The sequence below is a fragment of the Manis pentadactyla genome, chromosome 3, assembly GCF_030020395.1.
Source record: "Manis pentadactyla isolate mManPen7 chromosome 3, mManPen7.hap1, whole genome shotgun sequence".
Taxonomy (NCBI): Eukaryota; Metazoa; Chordata; class Mammalia; order Pholidota; family Manidae; genus Manis; species Manis pentadactyla.
The window spans coordinates 9,685,541-9,699,623 of NC_080021.1; the positions used below are offsets into that span (position 1 = coordinate 9,685,541).

Sequence of the window (14,083 nt, forward strand, 5' to 3'; positions counted from 1 at the left end):
GTATATTAATGATACCAAATTAAAAAAAAGAATACCCCCATAGAGCAGACCTGCTTATTAGTATAGAGAGTCTCAAAGAATAAGTGACTTCTAATTGAGCAGTCATGCCAATACCTATATGTTGACTTTGAGAGTCAGCCTATTGCTAGAACTTGACATTTTAATGGAGAATCCTAGTGGGATCTCCAGTCTGTTCAAAATGCCCAGGTATTACGGTCTCATCACATGTCCCTATTACCCAACGTTCTAAAAGCCCATTTGCTGTTAAAGCCTAGACTTGGGCTAATGTCAAAATAGAAAGGTCTGGACAATGTTGAATATGGCAAAGAATGAACTGAGAGATTTCATTGGACTTGAACAGCTATAATATTATTTATAATATTTGCAATGGCTGGTTAGAGAGGTTCTGATATGATAATAACAGTGTTGAATCTGCCTGGTTGTTCTTTCAAACTGCTGGCATGGTTACTTGGAAACAAAGCATTTTAACTGAAGACACAGAATCACCCTCCTTCTGTTTATGCCTCATACACCACAGCTTCCCAGTAAGTCTACGTGCTACAAAGCTGAACTTAAGTGATCTCATTCAGCAGCTTTCCAATTAGTCATTTAATTAAACCCCTCCAAGAAATTAAAGGCATTTTGAAAGCAGAAGCACTTATCGAGGTCCTGAGCACCTAGTAGCTGTGTCTTTGTAAGCAGCAAGACCCTCATAATATGTGTTGGTTAATTAAATGGTACAGGTAACTTAGGAGAGATTACTAAAGCATAGAGGTACAAAGCCAGGTCATATTCACTTTACAGCCTTCATTGGGCCTAAGATAATGCCTTGAATACAGAAAACATCCAATTAAAATTTGAGGCATTGGTTTAAATAATCAATTATATGAAAACTCAAAAGTGAACTACATTAACTTTGCCAACACTTGACTTTGTACATGTGGGGAAATGACTCCCCTTCTATAAGCCTCAGTGTTCTAGACTGAATGTGTTCCCCAAAACTTATGTGCTAATGCCCTAACACCTGTGTGATGGTATTCGGAGGCGGGACCTTTGGGAGGGGATTAGGTTTAGATGAGGTCCTGAGGGTGGGGTCCTTGTGATGGGATTGGTACCCTTATAAGAAGAGGAAGAGAACAGAGTTCTCCCTCCCTCTGCCCTGTGAGTAGACAACAAGGAGGCGGCCACCTGAGAGCCAGGACGTGGGCTCTCACCGGGAGCTGAGTCTGCCCGCACCTAAATCTGGTTTCCACCCTGCAGAACTGCGAGAAACAGCTGTCTGTTGGTTAAGCCACCCAGCCTGCCATATTCTGTTTTAGCAGCCCAAGCTGACTATATATTCAGTTTCCTCAACCATATACTAAAGGGATATCTGGCTGTTCCAGCTTTGACACTCTTTACCCTCCCCCCAGACATCTTTTTTTAAAAAGCACAAATTCAGGTCTCCACATGGTTTCACTCACATGCTGGAACCTTGCTTGGCTCGGTCCGGGTCCGTTCCAGTTCTTGACCAGCCTCATCCACACACCAGCACCTCCGAAGGTCGAGGTGTGCCAAAGGGGTGCTAAAATCTGAATAGGGCCCTGGGTATCGACTAAGCTGGCCATTTAGGATCTGCCAAAAGAGGTAGGGCTCTAGGAAGATGTTCCCCCCAGGCTGGGTTAGGTTTCCTGCCAACACTGCCTGTGGGACATCTTGGAGAGAAGGGTATCTTGCCAGTCCTGGGAAGATGTCTTGTTGGCCAGCCTCATACAGACTTTGAATAAAGAGATGGAAGTTTCTGGAAGCTGTTTCTCTGTAGCCCATGACCTTCATCAGCAGCTCGGCAGGGGTCAGCTCCTGGCCACCACTGTTCTGAGACCTCCATCGTTCATACCACTCGAAGGCCTGCTCGGGGGGCCCGTCGCATTGCACATGTCTCCACTGCCCATTGGCACTGCACTGTGGAATGTAGATGCTGGAGAGGGAGGGTGCCAGACTGGAATTAGAGGTGAAGGCCCGCATTGTCTCAAGGAAGGCTTGCTCAGCCTGCAGCTGACAGGGTGTGGGGCCTGGGGAGGAACAACAATGAGCAGATGTGTGAGGTTAAGAAGCTTAACAAGCCCAATTACTTAGCTTTTTCAAATTTGTACTGTATCTTTTTTCTATAACTGATACAGCTGGTATCTTGGTTCCTAGCAATATTAATATACTTTTTTGCTTTAGCCACTTCCCCAAGAAAGTTTAGTAAGTCTAACAGTCCTAGACAGAAGCCCTCAGCTGTCCAAACTCCATCAAAGACCTTATACAACCATAGAAATCCCATCAACCTTAAATTTGTAAATAACACCTAGACAGAGTGCACCTGTATCACTAAATTGCCACTGTTGAGGGCAGCTGTTATCAGCACTGCAAAAACACATGGAGCAGTTCCTTAAGACCAAATCAGTCTCCCTATTCACTCATTAGAATGGTTAATGTTATCAAGACTTTCCTGAATAATTTTTATTTTAACCATTTAACCAACTGTTGTCATTAACAGGAGTTTGGGCGTTAGCTATGACTGAATTCTTTTTTTCTATAATGCAGGACCCCAAGAGAGAATCAGAATTTGTAGACGGAATACCCAACGGACTTACATTGCTTGGGTTCTCCAAGGAAGCTTCGAGTTCCAGGAATAGCCTGACCCTCAGCATCAACACAGTAGCACTCTGAGTTGAAGCACTGGACGGGTAGGAAATGCCCCTCACTGGAACAAGAAGGGACAAACAGGCTGGACCCAGCGGGCTGGCTACTTGAGAGGCTTTGCATGCGAGCCCTTTGCTTTTCACATTCTGTGGGGCACTGTGGCCGTCTACCTCTAACCCTGGAGCTGGGAAGTTCTTTGCCCCGGGAGTCCACACACCAGCAGTCCCCAGCAAAGCACTGGACATCCTCATAGCTTCCTTCTGCTGAACACGAGGGGACAAACAGGTTGCCAGGTGCCTGCTCGCAGCCCTGGGAGCTGAATGCCATTTCTATCACGTCACCCAAATCCCTTGCTATGTCTTCTGGCACAGAAATAGCATGCTGCAAGAAGAGAAGGAATTCTGGAAGCTCCAGGAGAGAAGCAAGAACTTCCAGGGCATTTTGGTTATCTTGTAAATTGACTTCAAATCCAAAGCTGCCCACAATTGGCTTATTCATAGCAACAACCTTCTTAGAGGCTTTGGGGATTTCCGGGGCAGGATTTAAATCCAATCCCACTGGGAGGGGCTTAATTAGATCTCTTAATTCCCCTGCATTCTGGAAGCCTGGGAGACCAAATTGTTGGAAAAATTGACTGAAGTTAAAGGTGCCTCTTGTGCCAAGGACTCCAGACAAGTTAAACTGGCCAACATTCACCAAAAACTTCCCTCCAAAGAGGTTTTGCTGGAGTCGCTCTGGGTTGGCGGTAGCCTGAAGGGCAAGACGAGCCAGCTCCCGGGAGGGAAAAATCACTCCGATGGCTTCTTTGAGGAGACTCTCTGGGGAGGCCAAGCGTTCACCCTGCCACTCTACCAATGGGCGGAGAATCCCGGAGCCCACAAAGAGCTCCTTGATCCAAGGAGGGCAGGAGGTGGCAGCTCTGGCTGCTCTCTGAGAGACCTGTGTTCCCTGGGGAGCCAGGAACAAGCTGCGCTGGCTGAAGTAACCCGAGGGCCCGAAGTGGAGTCTAGACAAGGCCCGTCTCCTCTCTGAGGCGCAGGATCGGTCTTCAGCTGCACAAGACAGAGCGAGTGGGAGAAATGGTTTAACATCACAAGTAACCCTGAGACAACCCTTCAGATCTTTCTGAGAGAAAGATGTCAAAAAATTCAATCATGACACCTGCATTTGGTACCTCTTCTCAGCATCCTTTTATTTTATCCTTTCCCTCTGAACACATATGTGGAGGCCATCTGGGGGGAGTGAGTATGCTAGTTGACATGACTTCCTCTCCTAGCTTGCACTAGAGGGTGACCGCCTTCTGAGGCAGGGCTCATAGACACCAGCCTGCCTTCTGTAAACCTGACCACACATGGGCACCAAACATACTGGATCGAATGGTGTCCTTCCCTCTTCGCTGACCAATATCCATGTCCAGCTGGAACATCAGAACGTGACCTCATTTTGAAACAGGGTTTTTGCAAAGGTGACTGGTTGAGAGACATCATATGGGATTAGGGTGAGCCCTAAATCCAAGGATGGTGTCCTCATAAGAAGGGCAAGTGAAGCTGGAAGCAGAGATTGGAGAGATGCAGTTGCAAGCCAAGGGCACCAAGGACTGCCAGCAACCACCAGAAGCTGGGATGGGGCGCAGAGGGAGTCCTTCCTAGAGCCTTCAGAGGGAGTGTGGCCCCACTGATACCTTCATTTCAGACTTCTGGCCTGCAGAAGTGTAAGAGCATAAATTTCTGTTGTTTTAAGCCACCCAGTGCATGGTAATTTGTTACGGCAGCCCTAGGAAACTAACACACTGACAAATATGTTCTTAATGAAATGTTTTCCAGCATTCTCTGGTTAGAATTCTTAACAGACTTGAATGCTTCACTACACTCTCTTCATGTGGCCGCCTTGTTCCTCCTGTGGGCAGTCTTGTCAAGGCTAACTAGTTTATAGTCTCTTTGAGGATAAGAACCATGCTTTCTCTGCTACTAGTATTTCCTCTAATAAGAAACATTTTCCAATGTTGTAATATATATTATAATGTATTATGGGAAATACAGTCTTTCCCATAATATAATATGATAATGCCCACTCAGTAAGCACACTTAGCGTATTTTTCTAGGCTTCTTGACCATCCCTTGAAACACTAATTAAATAAACACCTCCATGCATAGTCAGGTCATTCTATCTGAACATCCTAGATCATGTAATCACATTAAGAAAAAATATTTTAAATTCAAATTCCACATGGGTGCAAGTCAATTAGCTCCACTTTTCTCCATAAAACCATAAATCTCAGATGTCCTTTTCAACCACCAACCCACCCCCAATTTTATAAAATAATTCTTTCCCCTCGGTTCACATGGATGCCAAAAAGGAAGTCAGCCAGTTTCCCTCCGTAGCCAGGCAACAGAGAAAGAACTGGAACATGTGGTCAGAGAGAGAAAAAAAGACTGGCAACATCAAAACGCATAACACATCCCTTAAGCAGACCATAGCCTCCTTTAATGGATATTACAGGGAGACATGGAAGAAATAAAGGTCGTGGCTTTGTTGACTCTCTTTCCAAATTAAGAGCATATCCCTTCTACTCATTTGTTATGCAGTATTTCCAAGGCAAAATATTCTGATATTGGTTCCATGTGGCATTACCTTGGAAATAGGACTGATATGCCAGAAAGGAAAGTAAAATTATATGATCCCTATATTTGGGAGTACTCTTGATTTTCATTTGGAAAACCATAGTTCTTCATTTCCACCTGAAAACAGGAAAGTACAATATTCTCTAGATTTTAATGGAAGTATTGTGAATATTTTCAAGGCAGAGCTTTTCAATTTTCCTTTTCTATATTTTCTCACTACCAAACACCATGCAGAATATTCAAAATGTTAAGTTGGAGAAATGAAATGATTTAACAGGAATTAAATGAACTTTAATACATATCTATTTAGGCTATAAAAAGACTCGCCGTCCTCCTTCACTGTTTCATGTCTTCCTGAATCCACCCGGCTCGCCCCGGTGGGAGGCCTGCGAGCGCTCCCAGACCCCGCCTCTCCCTTGTCACTGGCACCCTTTGGAGTCTGACTGGGGGAGGCGGACTGGCGTCTTACTGGAATGCCTAGAGATGTGTCCAAACCCACTCCCTTCTCCCCGGCCCACTGCTTCTACTTTAGTATTGGTCCCTGAACTGAGTTGAATAGTGTCTCCCCAAACTCAGGCCCTTCCTGGAACCTCAGAATGCGACCTTATTTAGAAATGGGGTCATTGTAGATGGAACTAGTTAAGAAGAGGTAATACTGGAGGAGAGAGAGTTCAGAAGCAATGCCATAACAAACCAAGGCGCACCGAAGACTGTTGGTGACTGTCACAAGCTAGGGAAGAGGCACGGAGAGACCCGACCCCGGGTCCTTCAGAGGGAGCGTGGCCCTGCAGACACCTCTGTGCTGGACTTCTAGGCTCCAGAACTGTGAGAGTAAATTTCTGTTGTTCTAAGGCACTGAGCCGGTAGTACTTTGTCACAGCAGCCCCAGGAAAGTAATAGGGTCCCCTCAGCCCTCTGCAGGCCTTGCAGTGACCTTCAAACCAGCCCACAGCCTGCAGTCTAATGCTCCTTTCAATCCCTTCTCCAAAATGTCTGGAGGGCCTTCTTACACACAAACCCATGACTCCGTCGCCAGCTTAGAAGCCCTGATTACCTCCCCCTGACCTCCAGGATGAAGCCCACAGGCCCATACTTTGATATGAAAGACCTCACTAGTCTACCCCTGGCTTTGCACCTAGCCTTAGAGTTCAGAGCCCTGCCCTGTCATACTCCAACAATTTTCTCCTCTATCCTTCTTGCAAATTTAGTGATATGCAAGGGGTGGCATATTAATGCCTGTTATTTATGTCCTTATGATTTGTCTTCTCCTGCTCTCTGTACAGAGAACACCTTTTCTAATTTTCTTCCTTCAGGAAGTATCTATATTTTAGAAGATGCTAGTCAAGTGTCACCTCCTCCATGAAGCTCTCCTGAATGTCTCATCTTTCTAAATGCTGCAAGACAGAACTGACCCCACCCCGCTCTGTGCTCGTTTAGTTACCAGTACGCACTTCTGTCACACTACATGTAAACTTACTTCTCTATTGTTTTCTTCACCTCTGAGGCCTCTAATACCCTCTGAGCAACCTGAGGAAGCAACTATGTCTGACAGGATGAGAAACATGCTGGAAGTTAATGACAAATAACAGGTCTTCCAGCAGGTGGCGCTTGCAGGGCCTTTGGGGGGCACTCAGGAGGCAGTGTAATTAATAGGTTCTGCAGCAGCTGGTCTGGAGAAACAGTCCAGGGGACATGACCTGACGAGATGGAAAGAGGAAGCCCTTGAGAGGAAACCCACCACAGGATGGCGGCTCCCCTTTCTGCCGAGTCCCGTGAATCTCCTTTCCTCGGGTGTCCACACACCAGCACAGCCCTTCCTTGTGGCACTGCATGGCCTGGTAGTCCCCATTTCGGTGGCAGCTCGGAATAAAGGGGTGACCAAACCTGGTTGCTGTAAACCGCTCCACTTCACACTTGGTGGGGCCTAGGAGAAATAGTGTTTACAGTGTGTAAACAAGACCTGAGATGCTTACAGCATGCATTGTCTTTGCTGTTAAAATTTTTTCAAATCTCCACACCCACTTTGGTGGAACAGCCATGGAGATGGCAGCAAATTGAAAAGCCAAGTGGTCTCCTCCTAGCTGAAACACGCACATCTGTTGTCAGTTTATTACTTACATCGGAATCTGCCAGAGATGACTAGTAGAACTGCTAGGAACCGTCTCTGCAATATCCGGTACAGGGCGGTGTCAGTGAAGGTGGAAGCGAGGTCCAGGCCAGCAAAAATGGTGTCATAAATTTCATCAAGTAACAGCTCCAAACCTAAACAAAGACAGTGAGTGTCTCAAGAGATGGGCTCATTCAGAAAGGAAGTCCTGATGTTGCTGGGCAAACAGATTACAATAAAGAGGGCCCAAGCCTTCACAAGCATCATTAATGCATTGGGTTTAAATAAGACTTTAATGGTTTCCAAAGTCAGTGTTGCTATGTATGGTTGTACAGGTTGTTCACAGCACAAATGTCAGAGTATGAGAAATCCATCCATCCTGTGTTCCACTCTCAAGCTTTCCTTGGGGGAGTGGGGAGGGGCCTCTTTCCAGTGTGCACAAAGGCACCAAACGGGTCAGCAGCAGCTGCATTCTAAGTACCATAGATGAAAGTTTGCTAACCATGCCCTCTTCAATACCCACAACAGCCTGAGGTCAGGCAGTCACTATGGTTTATGATTTGCAGGTAATGATATTTAGGCTCTCAGGCCTAGTGTGTGCTACTCCCTCCCTGCCTCAGATTGCCTGAGGTATGCTTACCTGTCTCAGCCAGTTCCCGCCCTAGACTGTCAGCACAGTGACAATACCCAGACACCTCTGGGAACCTGCTCCGGAAGGCACTGAAGGTCACAAATGCATCTGGAAATCTGAGAGAATGAGATTTATGGTTACCTTTTCATAAAAGTCAAGTCATCAGGACTTCTTCCTGTGGAAATAAGTTAATGTGGTCTCATCTCATCTGGGGAGAAGTAACATCTGCTTTTTTATCTGCTGCCACTTGCTCCATGTTTCCCATAGTAAATGTATTTCTTTTCTAAGTTGGTGTTACCTGGCCAGAGCTAGGCTGCACCTGTTCAAATAGAACTGTGCTTGGCTGTCATCCACTAATTAGCCATTGTCCTTATTCGTGGCATTTGACCAATTTATACCCAAGCATGTGTCTCATTGGATCAAGCAGAAAACAGGCAATAAACATGACATTAACTAGTTCCTTTACTAGAGCATAACCCCAGACACCACAGGCCAAATTTGCTTTACAAACATATGGTACATTGTAGATGATCTCATGTGGGGAAATCAAAGAACTTCAGGGCCCTTTACAACTTTTCATGAGCTTGAAAAGAAGCCAGATTCCACCACAGGAAATTCTTCAGGACATTTCTCAGTTCCAGTTGAAAAAGTCAGTATGACATCAGTAACAAGAGCTATACACCTCTTCCCATAAGTTGATAAAAAGTATGCCTAAATCATGTCTGAACTGACAATTCCTGTAAGAAGCTTCTTGGCTGGGTTCCCAATGCTGGAAGTAATATGGAGCTTAGTTGATGTAAAGCCATATTAAGGAGTTTTTCCCATGTGCAATGATTTAGCAACCAGAGAGAAACTTTTCATCTTTATGCTCTATTGAGAGATTTGCTTTTATGCCCTACATAGCTAGTACATGAGAACCAAGTATGTCTGGAAATATCTCCCTGGATAGTAAGTTAGCAGAACCAGCAGCTCTCTGCACAAATAGGTCTGTGGCTGTGCAATCTACTCTAGAAAATACTGAAAACAACCTTAATGTCCAGTGATAGGTAAATTATATAGTAAATCCCTTAAATGGATGCATTATATAAAAAGGACAGAATGCAAAATGGTCTGTACCTATACTACAATTACGACTACATAAGCGAACCTGTATTGGAAGGTAATAGATGGTGCAGCTAACTGCTCAGGGGCTGAACAGGGGTACAACACGCGGTAGTTAATTTGAATGGAAATGAACATGGGACACAAATCCTATGAAAAAACTATAGTATTATGGGTGTTTTCCAGGTTGTTGGTTTATTATTGTGCATGTATGAGCTAAATAAAAAAGAATGCTATGGTGAGTTATGCATAATAGAAACTAAAACTCATTTTGCCTAGCTGCCCCTACTTAGACATATATAATAAAAGTTCATTAATTGGAACCTAGGATAATTGTTATTAACACACTTAGTATTGAATTAACCACTTGCATTCATTGAGCACTGCTTTGTAAAAGACAACCTGCAGAATATTTAATATACAGTGACTTGTTTAATCCAGCTAATGTGCCTAAAAAGCAGGTGGTGCTTTTCATCCCCACTTTAGAGGCCAAGAAGGTAAGGCAGTCGGCCACCATCTTGAAATAGTGGTGGGAGCTAAGGGTTCAGATCCAGGTCTTACACACCATGTAATATATGTGTCTCTGCCAATGGTGTTACTCAACATGGGTTTGGCTATACCTGGTTCCTGTCTCATATCCTGAAAGACACATGACTGTTTTGTTCTGACAGTCTTCTCTGTATGCCTGGCACCTAGCTCATCCTGGCATCAAACAGATGAAGACACAGGTGCTGAATGAATGCACTGATGGGTCGCTGGCCTGAGGTCCTGAAACCTAGTCCAGGAGGCACAGGAAGTTTACATCACTCCAGGCCCATGTTCTGTCAATTCAACCCAAGGCCCACCTCAACATCCTATCCCAGGGCCAGTGCAACCAGCAGGACCTTTGAGCCATCTTCATCCCAGAGCTTCAGGGCCAAAGTCCTCTCTGGGTTCCTGGTCTTAAAAGCTACCCAGTACCTGGGCTTCCCTGGGCTTTTTTGCATGGCCCTCTCTTTTGACATCCCCGCCTCCCGCATACTGGAAATTCCCATGGCTGCAGCTGGAGGGAGGGTCCTCCCATTGTCCCAAGGAGACCAGCTGAAGTCCAGCTACTGACCTGGACACTCTAGGGCCGTCCTCTGCTCACCTCCGGGCAGACACCCTGCCCCACCCTTAGTCCCCCAATTCTGTATGCAATGAGAAGAGTTCAGAGTCTGGAGCAAAACATATCAGAATTCCGGGCCTAGGTATGTGGGATTATTGCCACTAATTGTCACTGATGAAAATAACAACAGGTGACAGGTATTGGAGGGTCACACTCTAAGCCTAACACTCTCCATACTTCATCTCATTTAATCCTTGCAACAACCTGTAAAAACCTCCATTTTACAAATGAGTAAACTGGGACATGAGTGGTGAGGTGACTGGTTCAAGATTCCTCAGCCAAGACCGGGGGCCAGGTATCCTGAGACCATCTGCAATGTTCTTTCAACAACAGCAGCTGGCGGGATGGGGAGGCTACCACTTAAACAGAGCATGGTCCTCAGAGCGCCCTGCCCCCGTGACTGTAAGTTCAAACTGAATCCCGCAATGCAATCTAATACAATCTGATTTTTGTGGCTGATTTCTGAACCACTATCCCCATCTACGAATTTGGGACCCCTCTCCCGGCATGATCATTGGCACTGAGATCAGCAAGGTTTGCTTGCTGCTTCTGCTAAGGTTTTTGGTGTTTTACTGTCGCCTAGGGCAGAGGGCCTTTGCAACACTTTCAACCTTCTGCTTATTAGACTCCACCCTTCTCTGCCACCCCAGGAAAAGCCCAAACTACTGAAATGAACCTCAAGTCCTGTGGAAAGGTGGGCAGCCCTGGCTCCAGCCTCATACCTGGGACCTGCTGGGTGGCCAAAGAGTGCTCCCACAGGACGGGAGTCTTGAGCGGGATTCTAAAGCTGAGAATAACGACTTGACAAGGAGAAAACGGATTGGGGACCATGTCTAGAAGGATCATTGACATGCCTCCAACTTCACGGTGGGAGACAGAGGACGAGTGTGGGCAGAAGAGAAAACTGAGAGGTGATGTCACAGAAGGAGGCACAAGTCTGCTGGAGACCACAGGACCTGTGCATCTCCTTCACTGAAGCGCCATTCATGAACATGCTCCGCCCACTGCTCCTCCAGGCACCGGCCTTAGGAGATGGATGGTCTTGTTGGCAGCAGCATATTGTCAAGTCCCATAGCACATTATCCCCTTAGCGAGGGCCCAAGACACAAAGCTCTTTCCACCCTCATAGAGTAAAAAACTGTGTTCCTCTGAGAGACTATTTTTATTTGGTAGGAACCAAGTAATTTACACTATTTCCTCTTTCTCTGGTTCCAGGAAGCTCAGAGACCAGTATGCAGCCCCTCACATTTGTTATAACTTCATAGAATGAATGGTATGTATCAATCTTCACCTTTCCTTCTTCTGATTTTCCACCCTTATTTTGCCTTCCTCGTGATTCTGGACATATCAGAACAGGAAGAGAAAAATCAACACAAAATTTAAAAACAAAATATGTATCTATTTAATCTACTGGGAAAGGATGCTTCCCTTTGCGCTGGATAAAAAGCAAAGTGTCAGGATGATCATAAAAGAGTACTCACAAAAGAAAATAGTAGTGGGGTGGGAAATGATTTCTGAGTTTATGTCAGATTGTGGCCAACTTAGAGAAATCACAAATAAGGCTTCGCGGAACACAAAACGTCAGTCCCTGCAGGCAACGGGTTGTGCTCCCTTGCAGAGCAGGGTTCCTGCTTCTGGGCTCAGGTAGTGGACACACCTGCTCAGTCAGATTCTCCACCTGCGACAGTCCCTCCAGAAATCTAACCATCAGTTAATTAGCAATTTATTTGGTTCCTACTAGAGGACCGCTCTTCAAGGTAGGAGCTGTAAGCTAGCATAGAGCCTGGTGCAGTGCAGACCACACCGCACAAGACCTATGGGAGGATAATCAGATGGTTCGTCAGTGAGGATTTCTCCATGTGGTTGCCCACAAGTTCAGGTAATGATGCCCCTTTGCCACATGCCAAGGTGCGTCTGGTCCTTCTCAATGGATTCTCTGGATAACGTGGGTTGCAAGGTATTTGAGGTGAGGCTGGTTGCTCAGGAAGTTTGAATGAGCTTAGTCACTGAGAACAACGGCTGATAAGGAAACCAATTAACTTAATTTTAACTCAGACGCAAAGGTCTTGGTAATGGCGTCAACTCCTACGATGTTTATCTACAATCTGCGTAGTCAGAGTGCATTACTCTAGTTCGTGGTTGGGCAAGAGCGGGGAAAGAGTCAGAAGAAACACTGAAGCTTATTCCTCATCACAACATGGTTTTTAAGAGTCACCAGTCATACAGGTGTAGTCAGCAGTGGTCTTCTTCCAGAGGCAAAAGGACCTGCTTCAAATGGGCAAGCACTATGGCCAAGGTCATTGCAAATTAGCATCCAACTCATTAGCAACCTACCACAGTTTGGCAAATGAGCTCCCGACAGGCTTCCAGCCCAATGGGCCCTCATCACCCCATGGAAAGACGTCAACTTGCCTTGAGCTACTTATCTGTGAACTTCCCAAAAGAATGCCCTCAGATTCAATATTCCAAAATCAAATTTATGATTTTTCCTCTCTAAACTTATCCCCTAGGATCCATCTAGAAACCAGACCTCGAGGTCATCCTTGATTCTTCCTCTCCCTCACCCTCCATATCTATTCCTTCACCAAGTTCTATGGGTTCTGCCCAGTACATACTCCTCCAACCCCACCTCACCTCTCCATCATCCTCCCTATCACCTCTCTAGCCCACCTCTCACCTAGAGCAGTGAAGTAGCCTCCAGACTCACAGTGTTGCCTCTGAGCACCAGCTCTGCTCTTCCCTGACCACAGGCCTTTCTTTCCTAAACCCAAGCCTGATGATTATTAAGATATACCACACACACACACACACACACCAGGCTTAACATTCTTGATGCAATATTGGGGTCAGGTTTATACTAACACCTTAGTCCTTGCACCTTTGAACTTCAAAGGTAACTGGTCATCCTGTGCTTTATCTGCAGCTCTGGTGCTAAGCCCAAACTCTCCACTCCTTCCAGTTGGTGCTGGAGTCCCTGGGCCTGGCATTGCCCAGGTCTGCTTAACAGAAAATCTCTGATTACAACTGAGCTTCCAGTAACCAACTGCCTGACCCTTCCCAGGACCTTCCTAAATCAGAATTCGCCCTGAGATATGCTTGCTTACATAAAAGAAAGGATCCCATTTCAGGAGTAAATGTTTGCATCTGTCTGTCTTCAACAATGGATGCTTAGTCCTCATCTCTTGCATTGAACTTGGCTGCCCTCTTGTGGAAGGAGCTGTGAACAGTGCCCCAAGCTGGCCCCCTCAAAGTTCTTTGATGCTTTGATTCTAAGCACTCACTGACTGTAGGCCTAATGTGTGCACAGCTCTGTGCTATGCACTGCAGGGGAGCAGAGTCGGGCCAAAGCTATGTGGGATAGTTAAAGGACCAGACAGCTTTAGCACCCACTAATTGTGCTTCCCAGAGTGAGCTCTTGAACCTTTGTGCTCTAAGTCCTCGTTTAATGCTAGAGAACATAATTGCCCAATTATTTTTGGAAGTATTAAAGTAGGCAAAAGGACAACAGATTCCCTGTATATAGTAAGCAGCAGTTGAACTTGACTGTGCACACACTGGTTTGCATCAATGAGCCCTGTGAATCAGGCTGTTTAGGATTTCTTATGTGCACACAGGCAGGCCCACTCTAGGCCTGGAGGAGAAACCTCCTCTGGGTTTGGTGAATCAGGTGATGAGCAAGGATCCCCTACGGACGCATAATGATTCACCCTTTCCGCAGTCAGATCTTCACCAGGACCTGGTGAGCGGGATGTTGTCTCTGTTTTATAGATGGGGACCCTGAGGCTCAGGGCAAATGACAGGTCAGAATC

General features: G+C 45.9%; 1 protein-coding gene across 1 annotated transcript in view; it reads right to left on the reverse strand.

The window, feature by feature from the left end:
- Positions 1-14,083, reverse strand: part of TG (thyroglobulin) — a 249,643-nt gene that overhangs the window by 229,644 nt on the left and 5,916 nt on the right. Inside the window, exons 6-10 of the mRNA XM_036890501.2 lie at positions 8,036-8,142; positions 7,407-7,550; positions 7,027-7,212; positions 2,619-3,719; positions 1,464-2,051 (exon numbers count right to left, since the gene is read on the reverse strand). Of these exons, the coding sequence (XP_036746396.2) occupies positions 1,464-2,051; positions 2,619-3,719; positions 7,027-7,212; positions 7,407-7,550; positions 8,036-8,142 (2,126 nt within the window). The remainder of the gene's footprint in view (positions 1-1,463; positions 2,052-2,618; positions 3,720-7,026; positions 7,213-7,406; positions 7,551-8,035; positions 8,143-14,083) is intronic.